Source organism: Geotrypetes seraphini, chromosome 14, assembly GCF_902459505.1.
Source record: "Geotrypetes seraphini chromosome 14, aGeoSer1.1, whole genome shotgun sequence".
Classification (NCBI taxonomy): domain Eukaryota; kingdom Metazoa; phylum Chordata; class Amphibia; order Gymnophiona; family Dermophiidae; genus Geotrypetes; species Geotrypetes seraphini.
This window is the reverse complement of record NC_047097.1, coordinates 3,071,388-3,097,270: the sequence shown is the minus strand read 5'-3', so window position 1 is coordinate 3,097,270 and position 25,883 is coordinate 3,071,388. Positions and strand designations below refer to the sequence as shown.

At 43.6% G+C, this 25,883-nt stretch overlaps 1 protein-coding gene across 3 annotated transcripts in view; it reads right to left on the bottom strand.

Moving 5' to 3' along the window:
* The window catches only part of APH1B (aph-1 homolog B, gamma-secretase subunit), a 41,415-nt gene that overhangs the window by 12,390 nt on the left and 3,142 nt on the right, over nt 1–25,883 (bottom strand). For all 3 annotated transcript variants that reach the window (XR_004536979.1, XM_033920545.1, XM_033920546.1), the window contains exons 3-4: nt 24,667–24,740; nt 19,458–19,580 (exon numbers count right to left, since the gene is read on the bottom strand). Coding sequence is in view for 2 of the 3 variants with exons in the window: in XM_033920545.1 (XP_033776436.1) it covers nt 19,458–19,580; nt 24,667–24,740 (197 nt within the window). In the remaining variant the exon portion in view is untranslated. The remainder of the gene's footprint in view (nt 1–19,457; nt 19,581–24,666; nt 24,741–25,883) is intronic.

The following is a 25,883-nucleotide window of genomic DNA, read 5'->3' as shown; positions in this document are numbered from 1 at the left end:
AGGAAAGATGTTGCACATGTGGGGGAAAGGAAAGAGGAAGAATTGGGGTAAAAGAGAGGAAGGGAGAGATGATCATATACATGAAAAAAATAAGCCCTACCCGAAAATAAGACCTAGTGCCTTTTTTGGGCCCCAAATGAATATAAGACACTGTCTTATTTTCGGGGAAACACGGTACTTATTGATTGAATAATTCCAGTCATGTTAACCTTCTTTCGGGACATTTCCAAGTGCACAGGCAAACAGTGAAAATTAATGTGCATTGCTGCAAAATGAACTTAAACCTGCAATTCTCAAGCAAAATAAGAATGCTGTCCAAAACAGGTCTTGCTGCACCATGACAATGCACGTCCTCATTCAACAGCAGCGACACAAGAGACTGTGCAACAGCACGGGTTTGAACATCTTCTGCATCCTCCTTTCAGCCCAGATCTGGCACCTAGCGATTATCACATCTTCAGTCCACTGAAGGAGACGCTGCGAGGTTGCAGATTCATATCTGACGATGATGTAAAGGAAGTGGAGCTCACCAGGCTTTGGGAACAGCCAAAAAATTTCTCTGCAGGAATGCAGAAGCTAGTTGAATGATACAACAAATGCGTCACCTTGCAAGGGGACTATATGGAAAAGTAATATATTCAATTGCTCAGTTACTTCTATTAAAGCTGTTAAATGTATTTTGACTTTATTTTTTGGATTTACTCTCGTATATTCCTACCAGCACAAGCTGAGGCAGGGGGTCAGAGTCCTTCAGGCTCTGGCTTCTTAGTCTAGAATAAGAGGCGCATGCCATGATGGAAGCCGCAGTTGCAGCGTTAACCCTTAACGCCAAAACCTCAAACTGCCTCCAGAGGAACCATATCCGCTCTGTGGGCTGCAGATCTTTTAAAACCACCACTCCCTCGCTGGGTAGGGAAGTGTGTTTGGTCACCTGGACTACCAGGGAGTCCATCTTTGGCAGAGCAATCATTTGCTGAAATTCTTGATCCATAGGATACAGTTTAGCCATGGTTTTAGCCACTCTTAGGTATCCTTAAGAGGTCTCCCAGGGTTCTGAAATTATGGCCCTCATGTCCTGATGTCATGGAAAAGATGTGGGCTGAACCTGGACCCTGCTCAAAAGAGAACACTGGGAAGACGGGGTTTGTGGAGGGTCTTGGTAATGATCTCCATTATGGTATGCAGAGCTGCTGTCCTGAGGTTCTAAAAAAATATTTTGTTCCCTAGTGGCCTGCAGAGGGGCCTGAAGCTCCTGCCCCTCCTTTCCCATGCCGCACAACATGTGGTACAATGGTGTGTTTCAGCCACTCATCCAGCGCATATAAGGCATGATATAGGGGTATTAGGGTCTTAGGACTCCATCCCTACCAATTCTGAGGCAAAACGAGGTGTTTTAAGAGAGTTTTAGAACTTAGAAAAAAAATCTGAAAATCCAATATGGCCACTATGGCTGCGTTTTGGTGCCAATAAACAGTTTTAAAACGCTTCAGGGCTGACCAAAAATAACTAAAAGTAGGATTTTAGAAGGGGGAACAAAAGCTCTAGCTGCAGGAACAGTAAACACACAGTATTGAAGACCCTCTCCGATTTTCCCCATAGGCTGTCAGAGCTTGTACTCATAGCCCATGTGAGGGAAAAGGTGCTACAACCTGCTTCAACTCCCTGAAAGAGTAGCTTGATTTGGAATGATTATCTGCCGCTATCTACTAGTCAGCTATCATGCTGAGATCTTCAGGCTGCCAGTCAGACCTCAGTTGGAATGAACTTCACTCCCCACCCCCTCACTGGTTTGTGACGAAAGCCAAAAAAAAAAAGGGGGGAGGCGAAACTGCAGTCAACACCATGAACATCTCAAAGGACGCTATTGATGCCTAACAGCCTGCACTCAAGCTCCTGACCAAGTCAAGGAAGTGAGAAAATGCTGAGGGCTCAGATCCCCAAGCTTCACAAATATTTAGCAGGCTGGATGAACAGGTCCTCGAAGGATGACCTGCCAGCTGCAGACAGTCTGCTCCTCTCCAAGCAGGCACAACTATGCAAAAAAACACAAACCTCCAAAAAAGATCACAAAAAATAAAATAACAAAGGGAACAGAGCAGTTCAGATTAACATCTTCATTATTGTCTGCAAAAGGAAGAACTGAAGGGGGCAGCAGAAACTGGGGAGAATGAAGAGGAGCTGAAAAGCTGTGATTGACATTCTCTGTAGTATACTTACGAGCATGCATGGATAACCCTATGGTTCAGCATACCATTCCTATTGCGCTGGAATAGTATTTATCGTAAGCTGAAATTATTCTATGGCATACTGCCTTTCCTGATATCTCTTGGAAATGTGTGTATATTTTGTACACTCAGTTTTTTTCTTTTTGACATACTGCCCTATATAAATTTAGAATAAAACTAACTAAAGCTAAAAAATAAGCTTATTGACCAAGACAAACAGTTATACTCTTCTCTGGACCCTTCTGCAGCATTCGACTTACAAGACCACAATTGTCATCTTGCCACAGACACACAAAACCCTACAGGGTACACTCGTAAGACACTCATTCAGATCCCTTTGTTTTAACCACAGGCGTTCACCAAGGAACTGTATTTGCTCCAACTCTCTTCAACCTATTTATATCCTCCTTACTTACCCTAAATTCAGCCACTAGGTCTTACTCCTTTTGTCTATGCTTGCTAGTTTCAGACAAAACTACCCCAAGAGATTTCAAATAGAGAATGACATGGGAAAATATCTGTCCTGTCTACACCCCGTCCCCGCGGGCTCTGTTTTTTAAAGTATAAAAACGAACAATATGCTGTACAACTGTCATTTTATAAATCACAAATACAGAAAAAGGATCAATAAAACCCATCTCCCCTCACACTGTCCCCTCCACTATCAGGAAACTTGAATATCACATAGAAAATTAATCCTAACAGAATACCTCAGTCACACACACAGAACAGAAATGCCAAATACATAACTGACCAAAAATGATAAATATAAATTAAACCAAAATCCCAAGAAGCCACACCTTTCGTATAGTACAACATCTAAGAATTAAAAAGATTCATTTCCTCCTATACTGTGCAAAATATAAAGAACACACATGCCAGGGATGGTGTTAGGCTAAAGAGTGCAACTATGGCAACTGCCTCCTGGCTAGAGAAAGCCATAAGCCTCCTGGAAGCTGAAGATGGAATAGGCTAGTAAATAGGTGCCCTCCCAAATTTCTGACCTGGGCCCTACCTATATCTAACACCAGCACCGTCAGGATAAAAATATTTCAGTTCTTATATATTGTAATCACAAAATAGAAAATAAAATTATTTTTCTACCTTTTGTTGTCTGTTCATTATTCAAATCATGTTGGACTTAGGCTCTGGTTTCTGTTTGTTTTCTGTTAACTCGCTTGCCAGGGTCTCCTGCCCATTTGACATTTTCTTCTTTCTCCATGCTCACCTTCCATCTTCTATCTCTGTTCTTCCCTTCCCTTTCCTTTCCCCGAAGGTCTGGCATCATTCCTTTTTTGTCTCCATCCCTGCAGTCCAGCATTTCTCTAATGACCACTCCCCCTCCTGTGATCCTCCGCAAACCCCCCCCCCCACGTAATTCTCCTCCATGGGATCTGATAAGGCAGTACTCTTGTGCTCTGCCCTAAGAGCACTTGTGCTCTTGCCCTGCCCTAAGCAGGGCAATGAAGCAGTAGCAGAGGGAAAGCTTCCAGCTGCAGAAGGCAGCGTACTTACTTCACACACGCTGCTGGCGGACCAAAGAATGAAAGAGTGGCTGCAGTGATGGATCCCACCATCCCCAGATCCACCATCTCTCCATTTCTCAACTACCCTTTCATCCAGCATCTCTCCCTCCTTCCCCCACCACCCCAGGGTATAGTTTTACAGTTACAGTTATTTTATTTGATATACAGTACTGCCATTATTAACAAAAAAAAAAAAATCAAATCAGAGCGGTTAACAATAGATAGAAATCAAAGGGAAATAATTTAAAAAACAATAAAATAAACACAACAGGGAAATGTACGCTGTACAATTAACAATATTAGACACAAAATGACAAATCATGGGCAGGAAAGGTTTACAATATCAAGAGGTAAGAACAGATAAGGTAAGAACAGGAGGGTAGGGAAAATTGTGAAAAGAAAGCAAAGGAAGAACTAAACTGAAGTGTTAAGAACTAGGGTTGAATGTCAGTTTGAAACAGTAGGCTTTCAAGTGTGATTTAAATGATTAAGAGATTTTTCTGTGCGCAGATATAGCGGAAGGGAGTTCCAAAGCTTTGGAGCCATTACAGAGAAACTAGAATCTCTGTAAATATCTAGAAAAAGCTGCCTAACTGATGGAATGGTCTATCATCTCTCCCTTTCTCTTTCCAACATGCCCTCCTATCCAGTATCTCTTTCCCCCTTCCTGCACACCACCCCTTGAGTCCAACTTTTCTCCCTTTCTTTTCCTTTCCCCCCTCCATTCTATTGTCCACCATCTTTCTCCCTCTCCTGTTTTCAGACCCATTATTTCTTCCCCTTCACCTCCCCCCTTCAATCCGACATATGCCCCTCCCTTTGGACCCCCCTTATTTCCTGTGTTCTTCTAATAGCTACTACATCAGGGAGCTTCCCAAAGACCAGCATGCTTCCCCCTTCTCTCCACCATCATCTGGCATCCCCCAGTCTCACTTTATAAACTAATTGCTGCCTGTGGAGGATCGCTGGTATACTTTCCCTCTGCCGTGGTCTGCCCCAGACCAAAACAGGACGTTAGGTCAGAGGAGGGGTGGGACCGCAGCAGAGGGAAAGTGCACCAGCAATCCTCCACAGGCCGCAATTAGTTTTTAAAGTGAGACCGGGAGGCGAATCGGGCAGCACCAGCTCACTGGTCCGGCTTCCTCCCTGCCACAAACCTTGCAGAATGAGCCAAACCCAGGCTCGCTCATTGATGCTCGTGGCCTTCCCTCTGCCGGGCTCCTCCTTATGACGCAACTTCCTTTCTATGCGAAAAAAGGAAGTTGCGTCATAAAGAGGAGCCTTGCAGAGGGAAGGCCACGAGCACCAGCAGCTCTGAGTAAAGATTGGCTCGCTCTGCAAGGTGTGTGCCAGCGGAAGGGAGGGAAGCCAGCTAGAGATGCTGGACATATGAGCAAGGGGGGGCTTGGTTTTAGTCATTGGACCCATGAGTGGAGGGCCTGGAGCCGCCGGACTCGCGATGGTGGGATATCGAGGAACTGTGGTGGGTGGGGTTCCCCATGGGAAGAAAGCTTTTTACCGCTCGGCGGAACAGTGAAAAGGATTGTCCACATGCCAGCAGTGAACAGATATAGATGTTACTCGTTCTTGCGGTTTTACTACAGTCACCATGTCATTCTCTAATTTCAAACACAAAACACAGAATTTTTTTCTTCCTGGCTACAAGAGCATCATTTGAAATGTAACCCACAGAAAAACAGGTCTCCTATTAGGCCATCCTAATTTGTTCCTCCTCTGCCCCTATACTTATAGTGGGCATTCCAGTTGTTTTCACATCATGTATAAAAATCCTAGGAGTGATAATAGGACACTATGCCTTACCAAAAGTTTCATTTTTCCAACTCAAAATGATCTACTACATTCATCGTCTTCTTATGAAACTTGTCCTCTGAATTCTCACCCACTCTCTTAAAATTGCATAACATAATGCCCTCCTACATGACACTCACATCAATAATATTCAAATGGTTCAAAATGCCACTGTAAAACTAATTATTAAATCATGGAAATATTACCATGTTACCTCCCCCCTCTGGTTCCTATATCCTATCAAAATCTCCTATAGAATCTTTAACCTTCAGTATACCAACTTGGCACGCTACTCTACCTATCCAAACTACCGATTCCTTATATGCTGTTCACAACATATAATATTCCATCATTCCCCATATCTGCTTTGATTCCATCTGACATAGGATCTTTAGTTGTGACATTAATAAACTTATATAGACAAAAAAAGGACAGGAAATTTCCAAAGCAGCATCACAGTTAAAAGTCTATAACTGACTAAAATCTAAATTTGTACAGTTTGTAAAGGGTTTAAAAAATATTGTCTAAGCACAAAATAACATTTCAAATAAAACTGGTTTTTAATAAATATGAAGTAATGTAAACTAGTATGAAATACATGAACATTCTGCTACAGAATCTACACATAGATACTGTACAGAACAGAATTTAATAAAGTGAGCACCACCTACTGAAGGAATCAGAAAGTGCAAGATAAAAATATGGCAAAATTATTAAATAACTGTTGTCACTTTGAATAAGATGCTTAAAGATAAGTCTATCCAGAGTTTAGTTGAAAATCAGCAGGAAATCAGCACAGAAAGGATAATTCTCTAAGGAATTGCGTATATTTATGAGACCTATATACACACATAAAAACCCGTACTCCAGTCATTCATGTAGATAAATTGATTTATTTATTTAATTCGTTTTCTATCCCGTCCTCCCTAAAGAACTCAGAACGGATTACATAATATACAGTTAACAGGTTACAATTTACCAGTTATAATACATGCCCGTATTCTAGTCATTCACGCAAGTATGTGAACATAAACATGCATAAATGACAATAAATTGGTTATGCACCATGCTCCTGATAGAGTGTATATTGGTAGAGTTTGAGACAGGGCACACACTTACTTATGTGAATTATAGAATACTATACTCTGATATACGTATATCCCCCAGTCTAGACACAAACATTTACACCAGCTCTATGGTGGGCATTAAGGGGAAAATTCTGAAGATGGCTGTAAGGATGAGCCCCCACCCAAAAAGCACAGTTACTTACCGTAACAGTTGTTATCCAGGGATAGCTGGCAGATATTCTCAACATGTGGGTGACGTCATCCACGGAGCCCCGTAGCGGACAGCCTCGCAAGCAGACTTGCTTGAAGAACTTTGAAAAAGTTTGTGAGTGCTGCACCGCGCATACGCGAGTGCCTTCCCGCCGAATGTAGGTCATGCATCTCCTCTGAGGTACCTCAGTTCAGATAGCTAGCTAAGAAGCCAACCAGGGGAGGTAGGTGAGTTGTGAGAAATCTGCCTGCTGTCCCTGGATAACAAATGTTACGGTAAGTAACTATACTTTATTCCTGGACAAGCAGAAAGCACATTCTCAACATGTGGGTCACTTCCAAGCTAAACAAAATGGGATGGTGGGAGAGTTGGCAAATTAGGAGAATAAATGTTACAAAATTGCCTGGCCAGAGAAGTATCCAGACAATAATGAGAGGTGAATGTATGAACTGAGGACCAAGTGGCAGCCTTGCAGATTTCCTCAATAAGAGTTGATCTGAGGAAAGCTACAGACACCGCCATAGCTCTAACTTTATGGCCCGTGACTCAACCCTATAGAGGGAGACCAGTCTGAGCATAGCAGAAAGAGATGCAAGCAGCCATCCAGTTGGAGATGGTTCGCTTGGAAACAGAATGCCCCAACCTATTTGGATCGAAGGAAATAAAAAGTTGAGGAGCAGTTCTGTGAGGTTGAGTGCGTTGCAAGTAGAAAGCCAAAGCACGTTTACAGTCCAGAGTATGAAGAGCTGTTTCTCCAGGATAAGAATGAGGCTTTGGAAAAACACTGGAAGAACAATGGATTGATTGAGATGAAAATCTGAAACCACTTTAGGTAAGAATTTAGGATGAATACAGAGGACCACTTTGTCATGATGGAATAATGTGAAAGGTGGACCTGCGACTAGAGCTTGTAGCTCACTGACTCGTCTAGCAGAGGTGAGCGCAATGAGAAAAACCACTTTCCAAGTGAGATATTTAAGGTGAGCCAAATCTATTGGTTAGAAAGGAGGCTTCATTAATTGAGCAAGAACAACATTGAGAAACCAAACTACTGGAGGCGGCTTGAGAGGTGGTTTGACATTGAAAAGTCCTTTCATAAACCACAAGATGAGTAGACAGTGGTTTCTCTTCAATAGGCTGATGAAAAGCAGCAATAGTACTGAGGAGGACTCTAATGGATGTGGATTTGAGGCCATATTGAGATAAGTAATATAGTAACATAGTAGATGACGGCAGACAAAGACCCAAAAGGTCCATCCAGTCTGCCCAACCTGATTCAATTTAAATTTTTTCTTCTTAGCTATTTCTGGGCAAGAATCCAAAGCTCTACTCGGTACTGTGCTTAGGTTCCAACTGCCGAAATCTCCGTTAAAACCTACTCCAGCCCATCTAAAACCTACTCCAGCCATTGAAGCCCTCTCAAGCCCATCCTCCCCCAAACGGCCATATGCAGACACAGACCGTGGCCTTAGTTGAATATTTAATATTATTTTCTGATTCTAGATCCTCTGTGTTCATCCCACGCTTCTTTGAACTCAGTCAGTGTTTTCCTCTCCACCACCTCTCTCGGGAGCGCATTCCAGGCATCCACCACCCTCTACATAAAGTAGAATTTCCTAACATTGCTCTTGAATCTACCACCCCTCAACCTCAAATTATGTCCTCCGGTTTTACTATTTTCCTTTCTCTGAAAAAGATTTTGTTCTACATTAATACCCTTCAAGTATTTGAACATCTGAATATATCTCCCCTGTCCCTCCTTTCCTCTAGGGCATACATATTCAGGGCTTCCAGTCTCTCCTCATATGTCTTCTGGCGCAAGCTTCCTATCATTTTTGTCACCCTCCTCTGGACCGCTTCAAGTCTTCTTACGTCCTTCCCCAGATACGATCTCCAAAACTGAACACAATACTCCAAGTGGGGCCTCACCAATGACCTGTACAGAGGCATCAATACCTTCTTCCTTTTACTGGCTATGCCTCTCTTTATACAGCCCAGCATCCTACTGGCAGCAGCCACTGCCTTGTTACACTGTTTTTTCGCCTTTACATCTTTGGACACTATCACCCCAAGGTCCCTCTCCCCGTCCGTGTATATCAGCTTCTCACCTCCCAGCATATACGGTTCATTACTCTGCATTTCTTTGCATTGAATTTTAGTTGCCAGGCATTAGACCATTCCTCTAACTTTTGCAAACCCTTTTTCATATTTTTCACTCCCTCTTCAGTGTCTACTCTGTTACAAATCTTGGTTACATCTACAAAAAGGCACACTTTTCCTTCTAACCCTTCAGCAATGTCACTCACAAACATATTGAACAGGATCAGCCCCAGCACCGAACCCCGAGGGACTCCACTACTCACCCTTCTCTTCCTCCGAGCGACTTCCATTAACCACCACCCTCTGGCGTCTGTCCAACAGCCAGTTTCTAACCCAGTTCACCACTTTGGGTCCTAACTTCAACCCTTCAAGTTTGTTCAACAGCCTCCTAAGGCTCTGCTGAAATCTAAGTAAATTACATCTAGCATATGTCCTCGATCCAGCTCTCTGGTCACTGAATCAAAAAATTAAATCAGGTTCGTTTGGCACGATTTACCTTTTGTAAAGCCATGTTGCCTCAGATCCTGTAACTCATTAGATTCAAGGAAGTACACTATTCTTTCTTTCAGCAACTCTTCCATTATTTTTCCAACAACCGAAGTGAAGCTCACCGGCCTGTAGTTTCCTGCTTCATCCCTGTGCCCGTTTTGTGAATAGGGACCACATCCACTCTCCTCCTATCCCCAGGAACCACTCCCGTCTCCAGAGATTTATTGAACAAGTCTTTAATAGGACTCGCCAGAACCTCTCTGAGCTCCCTTAGTATCCTGGGATGGATCCTGTATGGTCCCATCGCTTTGCCCACCTTCAGTTTTCAAGATGCTCATAAACACTCTCCTCCGTGAATGGCGCAGATTCTACTCCATTTTCTTGTGCAACTTTGCCAGACAATCTCGGTCCTTCTCCAGGATTTTCTACTGTGAACACAGAACAGAAGTGTTTGTTTAGCACATTTGCTTTTTCCTCATCACTCTCCACATATCGGTTCCCAGCATCTTTTAGTTTAGCAGGTAATCCAGTGCAGCAGGTAATCCAAAACCAAAGACAAGGAGGTAGATTGCGGCTCCTTGTGATGAATAGTACACCGAGCAAAGAATCTAGTCCATTTATGGGTGTAACACTGCCTAGTGGACGGCTTCCTGGAAGCCTCTAGAATGTCTGTACAGATTGAGAGAACTGTATAGTGGCAATTGGGCAATCCTTAGATTGAGAGGTACCAAGCTGTTATGTGTAGAGACTGCAGGTTGGGATCAAGCAGAGACCCTTAACTCTGTGTAAGCAGAGGGAAATACTGGTAGAAGTATAGGATCCCTGGTGCTGTTGAAGTTTAAGGGAGTACCATGGTTGTCTGGGCCACCGAGGAGCTATCAGAATCATGGTGGCATGCTTTGACAAGAGTCTTGAGAGTCAGAGGGAATGGAGGGAACGCATAGAGAAACTGATTCATCCAGTCCAGAAGAAAAGCATCTTAGAAACATAGAAAGATGACGGCAGAAAAGGGCTACAGCCCATCAAGTCTGCCCACTCTTCTGACCCACCCCATCAAGTCTGAGTGCTAATGACCCAGTTCCTTAGCTCGACCCCCGTAGGGATCCCACTGGATGTCCCATTTATTTTTAAAGTCGAGCACGCTGGTGGCCTTGACCACCTGCACCGGAAGTTTGTTCCAGTGATCCACCACCCTTTCTGTGAAGAAATACTTCCTGGTGTCACCATTAAATTTCCCTCCTCTGAGTTTGAGCGGGTGCCCCCTTGTGACCGAGGGTCCCCTGGGGAAGAATATATCGCTTTCCGCCTCGACGCGACCTGTGATGTACTTAAATGTCTCAATCATATCTCCCCTTTCTCTACGCTCCTCAAGAGTGTAGAGCTGCAGTTTGTCCAGTCTTTCCTCGTATGGGAGACTCTTGAGTCCGGAGACCATTCTAGTGGCCATTCGCTGGACCGATTCAGCTCGAAGCACATCTTTTTGGTAGTGCGGTCTCCAAAATTGCACACAGTATTCCAGGTGAGGTCTCACCATGGTTCTGTAGAGCAGCATTATGACTTCAGGTTTGCGGCTGATGAAGCCTCTATTGATACATCCCAACATTTGCCTTGCCTTGGATGAGGCCTGCTCCACTTGTTTGGCAGCCTTCATGTCTGCACTGACGATTACTCCCAAGTCCCGTTCTTCTGAAGTCCTAGCTAGTGTTTCTCCATTCAAGGAGTATGTTCTGCATGGATTTCCGCAGCCGAGATGCATGACCTTACATTTCTTAGCGTTGAAGCCCAGCTGCCATGTCGAGGACCAGTTTTCCAACGTGATCAGATCCTGCGTCATACTATCCTTAAGATAGCTTTCACTTACTATATTACACAGTTTGGCGTCGTCAGCGAACAGTGTTACTTTACACTGAAGCCCTTGGGTCAAGTCCCTTATGAATATGTTGAAAAGGGATGGTCCCAGGATTGAGCCCTGCGGTACTCCGCTAGTCACCTCCGATGTCTCAGAGAGGGTGCCGTTGACCACCACCCTCTGAAGTCTTCCACTCAGCCAATCACTGATCCATGCAGTTAGCTTCTCGCCTAAACCCATAAATTTAATCTTGTTTAATAGTCTGCGGTGTGGGACACTGTCAAACGCCTTGCTGAAATCCAAGTATACTATGTCCAGAGACTCTCCCAGGTCTAGCTTTCCCGTCACCCAATCAAAGACGCTGATAAGATTGGATTGGCATGACCTACCCCTAGTGAATCCATGTTGACGGGGATCCCTTAGGTCTCCCTCATTCAAAATCGTGTCTAATTTACCTTTAAGTAGAGTTTCCATGAGTTTACACACAATTGATGTGAGACTCACTGGTCGGTAATTCGCAGTCTCTGCTCTGCATCCCTTTTTGTGCAGAGGAATGACGTTAGCTGTTTTCCAGTCCAGGGGGACTTTCCCCGTACTTAGGGAGAGATTGAAGAGCATGGCTAACGGTTTCGCTAGAACATCGCATAGCTCTCTGAGCACTCGTGGGTGCAAATTGTCCGGTCCCATGGCTTTGTTCACCTTGAGTCTTGACAGTTCTCTGTAAACATCAGCAGTTGTGAATTCAAAATTCTGAAATGGATCTTCCATGTTTTGCTTTGTTTCCAGCCGTGGCCCGTGCCCTGGTGCCTCGCAGGTAAAGACAGAGCAGAAGTAATCATTCAGCAGTTTAGCTTTATCGGAATCTGTTTCCACAAAATTCCCCTCTGGCGTTCTAAGGCGTATTATCCCATTTGTGTTCTTCTTCCTGTCGCTAATGTACCTGAAGAAGGATTTGTCCCCTTTCTTAATGTTCTTCGCTAGAGTTTCTTCCATTCGAAGTTTGGCCTCCCTGACTGCTGTTTTGACCGCTGCGGACTTTGTCTTGTATTCAATGTTCGCTTCTTTCTCCCCGGTGCGTTTGTATGAGAGAAATGCTCTTTTCTTCTCCTTGACGCGGTACGAGAACCATTTGGGTCTCTTGTTTCTTTGTTGTTTATTTACCGATTTAATGTAGCGGATAGTTGCCTCCTGAAGGGTCGATTTCAAGGTTGACCACATAGCTTCCACATTATCGGTTACTTCTTGAACCTGTAGTGTCTGATGAATGAAATCTCCCATGCGTGTGAAGTCAGTGCCCCGGAAATTGAGTACCCTTGTTCTTGTTTGAGATCTGGGGAAGCCTTTCCTAAGGTTAAACCATACCATGTTATGGTCACTGGTGGCTAACGTTTCTCCCATCGAGACCTCCGAGACGCTTTCTCCGTTCGTAAGTACCAGGTCCAGGATGGCCTGGGCCCTAGTAGGCTCTAGCACCATTTGTTTGAGCTGTACTCCCTTCATGGACGCTAATATCCTCCTGCTATCACAATTTGTCGCTGAGAGTGTGTTCCTTGAGGTGGTGAGAAGAGTATATCCTGGAGCAGAACTGAGGCAGTTTGTTGTTGTGGGGAGATGCAAAGAGGTCTATCTGAGGAGTTCCCCATTGAGCAAAAATGTAATGTAGAGGTGAGCAATTGAGTGTCCATTCGTGAGGTTGTAGAAGATGACTCAATTTGTCCGCCAGACAGTTTTGCTGCCCTTGGATGTAGACAGCTCTCAGGAAGGTGTTGTGAAGGATTGCCCAATTCCAAAGCTTTAGAGCTTCTTAGCAAAGAGTGAGAGATCCTGTTCCTCCCTGCTTGTTCACATAATACATAGCGACCTGATTATCCTTTCAAATGAGGACTACCGTGTCATGGAGAAGATGCTGAAAAGCTTTGAGAGCATAGAAGATCGCTCTGAGTTCCAACAGATTTATATTACATCGACGATCTATGCTGGACCAGTGATCTTGAGTACTGAGACCTAGGTCCACCCCCTAAGCATATGTCAAGGAATCTGTCGTGAGAATCTTCTGATGAGGGGGGCGTGTGAAATAGCAAACCTCTGGAAAGATTGGAAGAGAGCATCCACAAGTGGAGAGACTGTCTCAACGAAGGAGTCACTGTAATGTGTTGAGAGAGTGGGTTGCAAGCTTGCTGCCATTGAGATGCCAGGGTCCACTGAGGAATTCTGAGGTCAAGTCTGGCAAAAGGAGTCACGTGAATTGTAGAGGCTATGTGATCGAGAAGAACCATCATGTGTCTTGCCAAGATTGACGTGAGGGAAGACACTCATTGACAAAGGTGAATGAGAGCATAAGAACATAAGAACATAAGAAGCGCCATCTCCGGATCAGACCTTCGGTCCATCAAGTCCGGCGATCCGCACACGCGGAGGCCCTGCTAGGTATACACCTGGCTTATTTTATAGCCAACCATATCTTTATATGCCTCTCTCAAGGAGATATGCATCTAGTTTGCTTTTGAAGCCTAGGACTGTCGATTCAATGACTCAATGACGGGGTTGAGGCAGGAATGCTCTGAGTTAAACAGTGTCCAGGATGGCTCCAATAAACTGCAGTTTGTGAGGGATGTAACTGGGACTTTGGAAAATTGATTTTGAACCCAAGACTTTGGAGAAATGCTATAGTCCGTTGGATCACTACAATAACCTCCTGTTGCGACGAGGCTTTGATGAGCCAGTCGTTCAGATATGGAAAGACTTGAAGACCCTGCATCCGCAGGGCTGCAGCCACACCACCAGGCATTTTGTGAAGACTGGGAGATGATGCGAGGCTGAAAGGGAGGACTCGGTACTGAAGATGAAGATTCCCCACCCAAAACCTGAAGAATATGTGAGAGGCTGGATGAATTGGAGCATGACCAATCTCCTTGATCCATCAGGGGATACAGTGTTGGAAGAGAGAGCAGCCGAAACTTTTCTTTGACAAGAAATTTGTCAAGAGCTCTGAGGTCCAGGATAGGTCGTAAGTCCCCCGTCTTCTTTGGGACCAGAAAATAATGGGAATAAAATCCCGAGTCCCGTTGGGTCAAGGGAACCTCCTTGATGGCATGGAGGCGAAGAAGAGCTTGAGCCTCCTGAAGAAGGGAAGTTATGACATGTTGGAAGGAAACTCTTGGGGAGGGAGATCTGGTGGAATTTGAAGAAATTGGAGCGAGTAACCCTCTCTGATGATGGTGAGAACCCAGAGGTCTGATGTAATCTGCTCCCACTGTTTGTAAAAGCGATGGAGATGACCTTCTATGGGAAGGACAGAAGACTGATGGATAAAGATGGACATTATGCTCAAATTTAGATTGTCAAAAAGACTGTGCAGGCTTAGCTATAGCAGGAGGCTGGGGTTTTTGTTGACGCTGCTGCTATAGCTGTTTCCTGGGTGGAGGCCTAGAGTAAGCCGGAGTAGATTTCTGTGGATGACGACTTGGAGGTGGCCTATAAGACTTAGAAGCTGGAGGCTTAGGTTGAATCAAAGAGGCAAAGGATGGCTCATGCTCTGACAGACGCTTGGTGGCAGCCCCAATGGAGTCGAACAGCTCATTACCTTGACATGGTATATTGGCTAGACAATCTTGAAGGTTAGGATCCATGTCCACAATGCATAGCCAAGCCAGAAGTCGCATTGCCACAAAAAAAGCAGTAACTCAAGATGACATTTCAAATGCATCATAAGTCGCTTGAAGCATAAAAAGATGTATTTGTGATAGAGTATGGTGGAGCTGTTGAAACTCAGGCAACCGCTGCTCAGGTAAGTCGGAGAAGTAGGGCATGGTCTTTATGCAGTACTTCAGGTAAGATGTGAACATGAAGTTGTAATTCAAAATCCTGTTTGCCATCATGGAATTCTGATACAGACGGCGTCCAAATTTATCCATTGTTCGTCCTACTCTGCCCGGAGAGACTGCAGCATAGACTTTGGTGGGATTGAATTTTTTGAGAGATGACTCTACCACCAAAGATTGATGAGATAATTGCGGCTTCTCAAACCCTTTACAAGGAACCGTACGTAACGATATTCCATTTTTGAAGGTATAGCTGGAATGGAATAAGGAGTCTCAAGATTTTTTAGGAAAGTTTGCTTCAAAACAGGATTCATGGGAAGTCTCATGGTGTCCTTCGGCGGATGGGGCAATTCCATCTCAGCCAAATATTCAGGAGTATACTTAGACTCAGATTGAAGATCAATTTGAAGAGCCTTACTCATGTCAAATATGAATTCTGAAAAAGATGTGGATTTCGAAGATGAAGAGCCCTCAAGAGGAGAAATGGAACGAGACCGAGGCGTTGCTGAATAAGGAGAAGCCTCCCTAGAGAACTGGGAAGGGACGTCTGTATCCAACGTAAGAGTCACAGAAGAAGCTCTGTGGTGATATAGGTGGAGTCAGAGAGTGCTTACATTTGAGATGTTTCGATGGAGAGGTCCCAGGAGTATGAGGAACTGAATGTCTCGACTCGTGCCTCGTAGAAACAGGCGAACGAGGATCCCTCGTAGCATGCCTCGATGAAGGAGTCCGGGACCTGGAAGAGCCTTGAGATGGAGAAGCACGAGGACTTGAAAGCTTCGGAGTTGAGACCTATGCCTGGTTTTTGAAGGGGTCTCGATGGGCCTCAAAGAACGAGGCAGAGAAGACTCCTTATCCTTCCTCGAAGATAAGTGCCTCGATGACGAGGAATGCTTCGAATGAGACTTGATCGAGGCTTCTCTACCACCTCTCAAGCAGGTTGAGTAGCCTGAGACCCAGACCTGGAAGGACGAGGCGAGGAGTTGTATTAAGAACATAAGAAACGCCCTCACCGGATCAGACCGAGGTCCATCTAGTCCGGCGATCCGCACACGCGGCGGCCCATTTAGGTACTCCTTTTTGGAGACCCGGATTTACCGTATCCCTCAATATGATATGCAAGAAGGTGTGCATCCAACTTGCGTTTGAATCCCAGAACAGTAGTCTCCTCCACAACCTCCTCCGGGAGTGCATTCCAAGCACCCACCACGCGCTGTGTGAAACAGAATTTCCTGACATTTGTCTTAAACCTACTGCCACTCAGTTTCAGTCTATGTCCTCTTGTCCGTGTCACATCAGAATATTTCAGTAATGCTTCTTTTTGGTCTATTTTATCAAATCCTTTTAATATTTTAAAAGTCTCTATCAAATCCCCTCTCAGTCTTCTCTTCTCAAGAGTAAACAGCCCCAGCTTCCTGAGTCGATCTTTGTAGGTCAAATTTTCCATTCCTTTGATAGGTTTCGTGGCTCGCCTCTGCACTTTTTCCAGCAGAGTTATATCCTTTTTAAGGTATGGAGACCAGTGTTGGACACAGTATTCTAAGTGCGGTCGGACCATTGTTCTATAAAGTGGCATTATGACCTCTTCCGTTACAATTTACATGTTACAATTCACATGTTACATGTTACAATTCCAAAAGCGCACCCTCATCAGTGTTAAATTAAGGCATAACTCAGCCAAGAAAGGGCTCTGATTTTGTTTTCTGTCTAATGAGGAGACTCTTTATCTCTCTGCCCTTGAGCCAGCATATGCAATGAGAAAAGGGCATCCTTTCAAAAATCTCACTATTTCCAATAGAGGGAAAAGCTAAACAAGAACAGTATCTGCCTTTGGGCTGAATTCTCAATAAAAAATAGATCTCATGCATATTCATTGGGGAAATCCTGAAAACCTGACTGGAATACGGCTCTCGAGGACCAGAGTTCCCTACCCCTGCGCTAAGCTAACTTTGATCTGAAAGATTGTGAACCCTTTCCCCTCAAAATTAAATGGATAACGAAATCGAGGTATATGTGAGATGGAGAACTTAAGGGCAAAAAGTAAAGGAAATGATATGGACATGTTTTATGGCTAACAGTTAAGTTATTGAAGTTACTAGATCTAATTCAATGGTCTCAAACCCTTTGCAGGGCCACATTTTGGATTTGTAGGTGCTTGGAAGGCCACAAAAAGAAAAAAATAGTTAATGTCTTTTCTGCGGCCCTCAGTTAAAGTTTAACATTTTTCCTTTCTCAAAACTGACACATTTCAATCACTATATTGAAAATAAATTTATTTTCTCTAACTTTGTTGTCTGGTGACTATTTTTCTGTGCTTTTAACTATGTTTCCAGGGCCTTCTTGTCTATTGACTGGTTTTCTCTCCGTTTTCACTTTTTGCCTTGCATTCATCTTTGGCATTAACCTAACATTCAATTTTTCCATTTTCTGCTTTCTTTTCAAAATCTACTTTTCCATATCTTACCTTCCCTCCTTATTTCCATGGTCTGACATTTCTCTCCTTCCCTCCCAATGTAACATTTCTCTTACTCCTTTCTGCCCCCTGCAGTCCATCTCCCTTCCCTTCCTCCTTTCTGGCACCCCTCCCAGTCCCAATATAAACGACTGGGTTAGGTCAAAAAAGCCTAGTTCCAAAAAACAGAATCACAAATAAACAGATAGAGGAACCAGTTCAAAAAATACTTTCCACTTTCAACGGTGCTCAGAATCCAAGATGGAATGTAAGAACTCAGAGTGGGGGATTAACCCCTACCAGAACTCTTGTGGTATCTATCATTGCACCATGACTGCTGTGAAAAGTTGTTTTGAAACATTGAAAAATAAGTGATACTTTGTAACTTGCACACTTTCAAATTGCTTATAATGTATGAATGATTCAAAGGTTAAGTAACTTAGCTGAAGATTGCTGCTAGCGTTAGTTTGGCTGGGTCCTGACGCGTTTCGCCTTACTGGCTTCCTCAGAGAACCCGCATACAATCTTGCATATTGTTATTTATCCTGGTTTGAAATCAGTGAAATTTTCTTTTCACAGCAGTCATGGTGCAATGATAGATACCACAAGAGTTCTGGTAGGGGTAAATCCCCCACTCTGAGTTCTTACATTCCATCTTGGATTCTGAGCACCGTTGAAAGTGGAAAGAATTTTTTGAACTGACCCCTCCCAGTCCAACATTTCTCCCTCCTTTCCACCAGTCCAACATTTTTTTCTCTCTTCCTCCTGCATGCTTCTCCTCTGGTCCTCCTTCCTTCCCTCAACCAACATCTCTCTCCCCCTCCCTCCATGAGCCAACTTTTCACTCTCTGCCCTCTCCCCCTTCTCCATTGTAACATTTCTCCTTCCCTCCTTTCTGTACTCATCCATCTCATCCTCTCCATGAGTTCAACACTTTCTGCCTCCTGCAAGCTTTCTCTCTCTGCCTGCCTAGCATCATCGAAGTGGGCCGGCATAGCAAAGGCCCCGTGGCTGCCTGATGAAACCGCGGGTAAAGCTAAACTAAAGATAGCGGCAGCTGTGTGACTAAGTTAAAATCACACTGAGCTGCCGCTGCTGTTCCGGGGGTGAGAATAAGAGTCCTGGCAGCATATCGCCGGCAGAAGGCAGGAAGTCAGCTGATGACGGTGCCGGCGATCGGTGGCAGAAGGCAGCTGACGCTGGCACAGATCAGCGGCAGAAGGTGCTTCTGAGATTGTGTAGACTACGGGATGCAAAATAGTACCTGGAGGGCTGCAAGCGACCCGTGGGCTGCGAGTTTGAGACCGCTGATCTAATTGGTCTTTTCATTATCTTTTAAGTTAATGGACAAGTTTAATAATACATTTAGTGTGTGTTGGGAGGGGGGAACTTTATAGTTTAAGGGAGAGGGAGGGGTATATTATTATTGAATTCAAACAAAAAGCGGTTCCCATTAAGGGCTTTTTTTTTGTTTTTTTGGGGGGAGGGCATAGTTTAACAGACTATGGGCCCCTTTTACAAAGCCATGGAAGCGATTCCCACTGCTTTATAAATGGGGCCATATGTCTTTTGCTTGTCTTATAGTCTGTTTAGGATAGAAGGCAACGTCATTCATATATAATCAATCTAGTTATGGTTATTTGCTTATGTAACATTCTGCACTTTACTTCTGAAATTGTTTGATGTGACTTATTCATTAGAGAAACCTCCAAACTTTTTTTTTAAGGTAAAATAGATAAACACAATACTTTTGTAATTTCCAAGCAGCTTAGGAGATTCATCAACCTATTAAATGCCAGCAGCTGAAGATCACATTGGCCCAAACCAGTCTGCTTAGCTGAGATCAGCCTGATTTCAACCTTTGATACATTCCAGCTTTTCAACAGATTGCAGATTTAGGGCACATACCAGATGCCAGGAAAAACTGAGGAGAATCACCATGTATCCCTATGGTCCCTGGTCCCAGGGAATCCGATAAAATATTAACCAGAGAGAACACTCCACTCATGATCCCAAACCCCAGACCAGACACTGCAAATAAAAATAAAAGACAACTCAGCATGATTATGTTAGCAAGCATTGCATCAGCCAAAGAGTGTATCTTGATATAGAGAACATGCAGAAGAGTAAGAAAGAACTTTTAATAAGGTTTTACTCATTTATAATCCTCACTTCTTCTACATAGTGGTCTCTAGCATGCAGCATGAAGACCTCCATTGTGGCCCTCAAACGGTTAGCTTAAATGTTCCTCGAGTCTTGCAAATTTGTTAAGTTCAATTTTGCCCACTCAGATAGTGCATTTTCAGAAAAAAGGATTGCTGTAGACTGAGCATGGATGAAGGTCAACATAGGCCAGATGTAGGACCTATTATACCTGCATTATATGTAGGTGGAGGAATGATCTAGGGGAAACAGCAGCTGCAGCTGTGTAAACCACACAGAAAAGGTGGTATACACTTATCTCTCCGTATTCGCTGTGATAGGGAATTAACAGAACCACAAATACAGAAAAACCACGAATAACTTTTTCATATGCTATTCGCTGTTTTCTATTAAAAACCATCGTGAATATGGTGAAACCGCAAATAACATGGTGGGGGACCTGGCCTGTTCCTGAAGGAGAGACAAAACATGGTGAAGAAAGTACTGGGAATCAGTTATTTTCTCTGTAAACGCTTGGAATTAGCAATTTCTCTATGAAAGCTTATGTAATTTGGGGGGAGGAGTCAGCAAGCTAAAAACCATGAATAATCTAAACCGCGAATATGGAGGGAGAAGTGTGGCAAATCCCATCCCCTTTACATATGGCTGTAGAAAAAGTCAAAGGTCAAGTCAGATTCATAGGTTTGACAGCGTTTACCATATCAAAGTTTTGCTAAAATGCAGAAGAATGCATGATGAAAGCAGAACTTTCAATAATGTATTTATCTAGTACAGGCTTATCACTAGACAGAATGTCAGCAGCAGTTTCCTCCATGAATTCCTCTTTACAATTGGGCCAAGAACATTTGCTACAGCAGGAAGCAAAAGCTCAGGCTCAATTGGGGGAGATGTGGTGTAAGAAGTTGGTGTGTGATAGTTGCAAAGGCCGACAATTGTGACAATGGAGTTACTTTTGGACATCATTTAGATACTAAGGGGAGAAGGGATAGTGCTAAGTCAAGTGGGTTATTTTACAAGTTATGTTATTTTAGCATAAGGTTTCATTACATAACTTCCCCTCTAGTTGACCCTTTATTGAATATATGAGGGGGTGCTGAAAAGTTCTCAGCCCAACCAACTTCCTAAATTCTGAGCGTTATTTTGCCACTGTAGCTGAAAAGTGTGTTATTTTATTTTGGAAAGTGCCAGTTTGCAGAATCGTAATGCTATGTTTTCAAATATTTCAAATCATTGATTGAACTATGTCAACGAAAAGTGTGGAATTTTCAAGTATGGAACTCCAAGTCTTCATGAAGTTCCTATTCCTGCAGAAGAAAATTCCAAAGGAAATCCATGAATGTATGATGCAAACATTGAGTGACAATTACCCTTCACAGTGAAGAAGTGGTGTGCAAACTTTCAGTGTGTAGATTTGGAGACCGAAGATGCAGTAAGGTCTAGTAGGTCTCAAACAGTGTCAACTCCTGAAATTGTTGACCATGTCCATGACCTGATTTTGGAAGATTGGTGAATATTGGCTAAAACAATTGCCGAGACAATATCCAGGGAGCTTGTTGGGTGTATAATTCATGAGCAGCTGTGTATGCAGAAGCTGTCAGCCAAGTGGGTGCCCAAATATTTCAAATGGACACTTCCCAAGTTCATTTTGCAGCATTTTCAGTGAGATGGTGCCAATTTTTTTGGAATGACACCACTATGATCCTGAGACAAAACAATAGTCCATGCAATGGTGGCACTCAGGTTCTCCAAGGCCAAGGAAATTCAAGACCCAAAAGTCAGCAGGAAAGGTCATGGCCACAATGTTTTGAGATCAGGAAGGTGTTGTAATGACTATCTTCCAAGGGGCCAAACAGTTCATGTAACTCGCTGTGCCGATTAAAGGAGGGAAAAAAGGAAAGGGAAGTGGTGGAAAGGAGTTTTCTTTTTGCAAGAAAATGCACCTGCTCACAAGGCTGGCAAACGATGGATGTTTTGATGCAGCTAAGGTTTCAGTGCATAGAACATCCTAGAGAATGACATGGGGAAAACATTTATCCCCGCAAACTTAGTCCTTGTCCCATCCCCATGAGCTCGGTCCCCGTCTCCGCAAATCATGTGAGTCCATCCGCACAAACCTCGAATCGTTTTATACTGAACTTACTTTATTAAAGTATAAAAAAAAACAATATTCTGTACAATTGTCATTTTATAAATCACAGTTCTGTCTGTCGAACTAAAGGAAGAGATCTTCAGCTGGCAGGGCTTTGCTTATAAACGTTTATCAACACAGCTACAATACTACTTTATTTTAAAGCAAAAAAAGAAATAGAAATTTTTTTCTACCTTTGTTGTCTGGTTTCTGCTTTTCTCATCTTCTATTCATTCTCTTCCTTCCATCCACTGTCTGCCTCTTCAATATGGCATGTGCTCTATTTCTATGCCTCTACCAGAAACAGTCTGCCTCTCCCTCCCCCTCATTGGTCTGGTACCTATCTTCTTCCTTCCGCTCCCCCCATGATCTGGCATCACTGCCTTCTTCCCTTTCATCTCTCACTCCCTCCCCAGGTGGTTTTTAGCATCTCTCTTGCTTTCCTCCCTTCAGATCTGGTATCTGTCTACTCCCCCTCCTCCAATGATCTAGTATCACTCTCCTCTCCCTTTTCCTTTCATTTCTTTTCTGCTCTTCCTTCTCAATTTGTTTTCTACCTCTTGTCTACTTTATTACTTTCCAGTTCTCAATTTCTCTTTTATTGTGTCCACCTACAGCTTATCACCTCTTTCCCTCACCCCTTCCAGTATCTCACTAACTCTATCCTCTTCCTCCAATCCAGCATGTGCCCTTTTTTCTTTATCCTATCCTTCCATCTAGTATGTGCACTCTCTCTCTCCTCTTCCTTCCAAAGTCTGCTCCCCTCTCCCATCCAGTGTCTGTTCCCCTCTCTCTCTCTCCCCTCCCCATCCAGTGTTTGCTCCTCTTTCTCTCTTCCCCACTTCTTTCTAGTGTCTGACCAACTCTCCACTTTCACCGTCTGCTCTACTTTCTTTTCTCCCCACTTCCCTTCAGCATCTGCTCTCCTCTCTCTCCCCTCACTTCATCATCTGTCCCCATCTCTCCTCCCCCCTCTCTCTCTCCACTTTCCTTCAGTGCCACTCAAATTCTTCCCCTCATCGGGTCATCTCCCTCCCTTCCCGGACACTTTTCAGAGTTTTCTCTTTCTATGGTGTTCGGACATGGCAATTGTTCTCACAAGTCCCACGCGACTGCCCTGAAACTTCTCCTTTGACGCACCTTCCTGTTTCCTTCTGGGTGACTCATGTCAGAGGAGAAGCTATAGGGCAATCGCACAGGACCTGTTAGAACAGTTGCCGCATCCGTATATCTCAGAAGAGAAAACTCTGAAAAGCGCCTGCGAAGGTGACAGGAAGGTGGCCGACAAAGGGAAGAGATGCCCAGACCACAGGGCCCCCTGGAGCTGTGTATCCCAGGGCAGCTGTCCAGTATGCACTCCCCTAACATCGGCTCTGCCAGTCAGCCCCTTCGTGGCTCCCAGGGCGGGCCTACCAGCCTCTTCAAAACTTCCTGCAGACATGGCTGCTCTGACCAGAACCTTCTTGCCAACGAGCCCCTCCTTCCGATGTAACTACATGGGAAGGAGGAACTCGGTGGCAAGAAGGTTCTTGTTGGAGCAGCCCTGCCTGCAGGAAGTTTCGAAGAGGCTAGTAGGCCCGCCCCGGGAGCTGCGACACAGCACAGGAGAGTAGCAGGAGAGTAGCAAATTGTTTTGGGGTTTTTTTGCCACCAGCGATCGGGAGGGAGCGAGTGTTGCGATCGTGAGAGGGAACTGCTGGACATGCAATCACAAGAAGGGCTGGGAAAGGTGGGTGGGAAGGGAGGCAACGTGGTAAATACTTTACTGCAGGGACAAGGCCATTCACCGCTACACAGGGCAGTGAACGATCTTTTCCCAGATGGGAACTAGTCTTTTTCCTCCCTGTTCCTGAAGGCTAGCTGCGGGTAACACTCACCGTGTCATGCTCTAGACTATCTTCCTTACACACCAGATCTTGCTCCATTTGATTATTTTCTGTTTTCAAACCTTAAAAAGAGTTTGAAAGGGTGACCATTTTTGAGTGATTCCGTTGATTGCAGTAGCAGAGCAGTATTTCAGTGATCAGACATCAGAGTATTTTTGCAAGTATTATAAAAACTTCAGATACGATGTGCCAAGTGTGTTGAACTTAGGGGTGAATATGTGGAATAACTTGTCATTTTAATGTCTCCATGCCATTCCCTTCTTGGTTGGGCTGAGAGCTTTTCAGCACCCCCTCATAGATATTTAAATGTCTCTATCATATCTTCCACTTTTCCTCCAAAGTATACATATTGAGATCTTTAAGTCTGTCCCCATTTACCTTATGATGAAGACCACCAACCATTTTAGGAGAAACATTTCAGAACTAAAATTCTTAAAGTATATACAGTATCTACACACAGTGGCCATTTAATTATTTATTCAATTTTCTATACCATTCTGAGCTTCCTTGGGAGAATGGTTTATATGAATTTATTCAGGTACTCAAGCATTTTTCCTTGTCTGTCCCGGTGGGCTCACAATCTATCTAATATACCTGGGTCAATGGGGGGATTAAGTGACTTGCCCAGGGTCACCTAAGGGTGAGGTTGTAGTTTTAACCACTGCGTCACACTCTCCCCTTAGAAGTAATACACTGTGGTTTCTGTGTCAGTGCTCTTATCTTTGATCTAAAATGTAGCGTGATGTGCAAGACTAGTCCTTCCAAGAATCACAAAGATGAAGCTATCAAGAAAGTGATCACATTGTGGTGGACTACCATGGTGAAAAGTTTTAGACAGCCCTAATAAAAACGTAGACTTCCTATTTCTGGCATAGCATACTGAAGCACCGATGCTCAGTGATGTGGTCTAGTGCAGAAGTAACCTGACTGCATGACTCACCATAGGACAGTTGTCCAATAGAGATGGGCATAGTCTCCTCCTGGCTTATAGTCATTAAGCCTTTATTAGCTTTCCTGAAATACAATCAAATAAATCATGGTGATTATTTTTTTACTGATATACAAAAACTATTCAATTACTAATCTACAAAATTGATCATTCAGAAAGATTTTGAAAGTGTCACAATGCCTTATAGCATTAGTATTAATGGGAATGGAAGGTTACCTCATTTAAAATTTGCTATTTTGATTTACCTAGACAGAAAATTAATATGCTACCTTACTTACAGTGGAAAATATTCAAACATTAGTTAACTTATAATAACAGAAGTGAGTGCAAGATCTTTAAAAATCTGTGTGTAGCACATTTAGCAAAGGCATTTGGTCTGAAAAGCAGAGTGGTCATGCAATTTGTAGAAGACAGAAACTAGCGGAACTAGAGAGAGACTGAAATAAGAATAGTGCAGGACTTCAGAGAGGAAAGAGGACAAAAATAGAAAAGACTGCTCAACCTGTAAGCCCAGAGCCTGGAACCACAGGAAGCGAAAGAGGCAAAAAAGGGGAAGATTGCTTAGACTAGGGGAACTGGAGACAGGCATCACTTAGAGAAATAAAGATGATTATCTGGAGAATTTTCAACAAGCGTCAGCTAGTGTTTTACTCAATTGTTATTCTTTTAAAATAACATTAAGGAAAGGTACAAAGAGTGATAGAAACATGATGGCAGATAAAGGCCAAATGGCCCATCCAGTCTGCTTATCCACAGCATCCATTATCTCTTCCACTCTCTAAGAGATCCAATGTTTATATACAATGCTTTCTTAAATTCAGACACAGACACCTCCACACATCTACCACCCTTTCTGTACAAAAGTATTCACTTAGATTACTCCTGAGCTTATCATCTCTTAACTTCACCCTATGCCCTCATTCCATAGCTTCCTTTCAAATGAAAGAGACTGGACTCATGCGCATTTATACTACGTAAGTATTTAACCATCTCTATCATATCTCCCCTCTCATGCCTTTCCTCCAAAGTATACATATTGAGATCTTTAAGTCTGTCCCCATATGCCTTATGATGAAGACCATACACCATTAGCCTTCCTCTGGACCGACTCCACCAAAGTAAACAGCTTCCTGATTGCTGAGTTCTCACTAGCCCCAAGGACATAAGCTGCCATTAGCATTGTTGAAACAATTTTTCTAGACTTCATT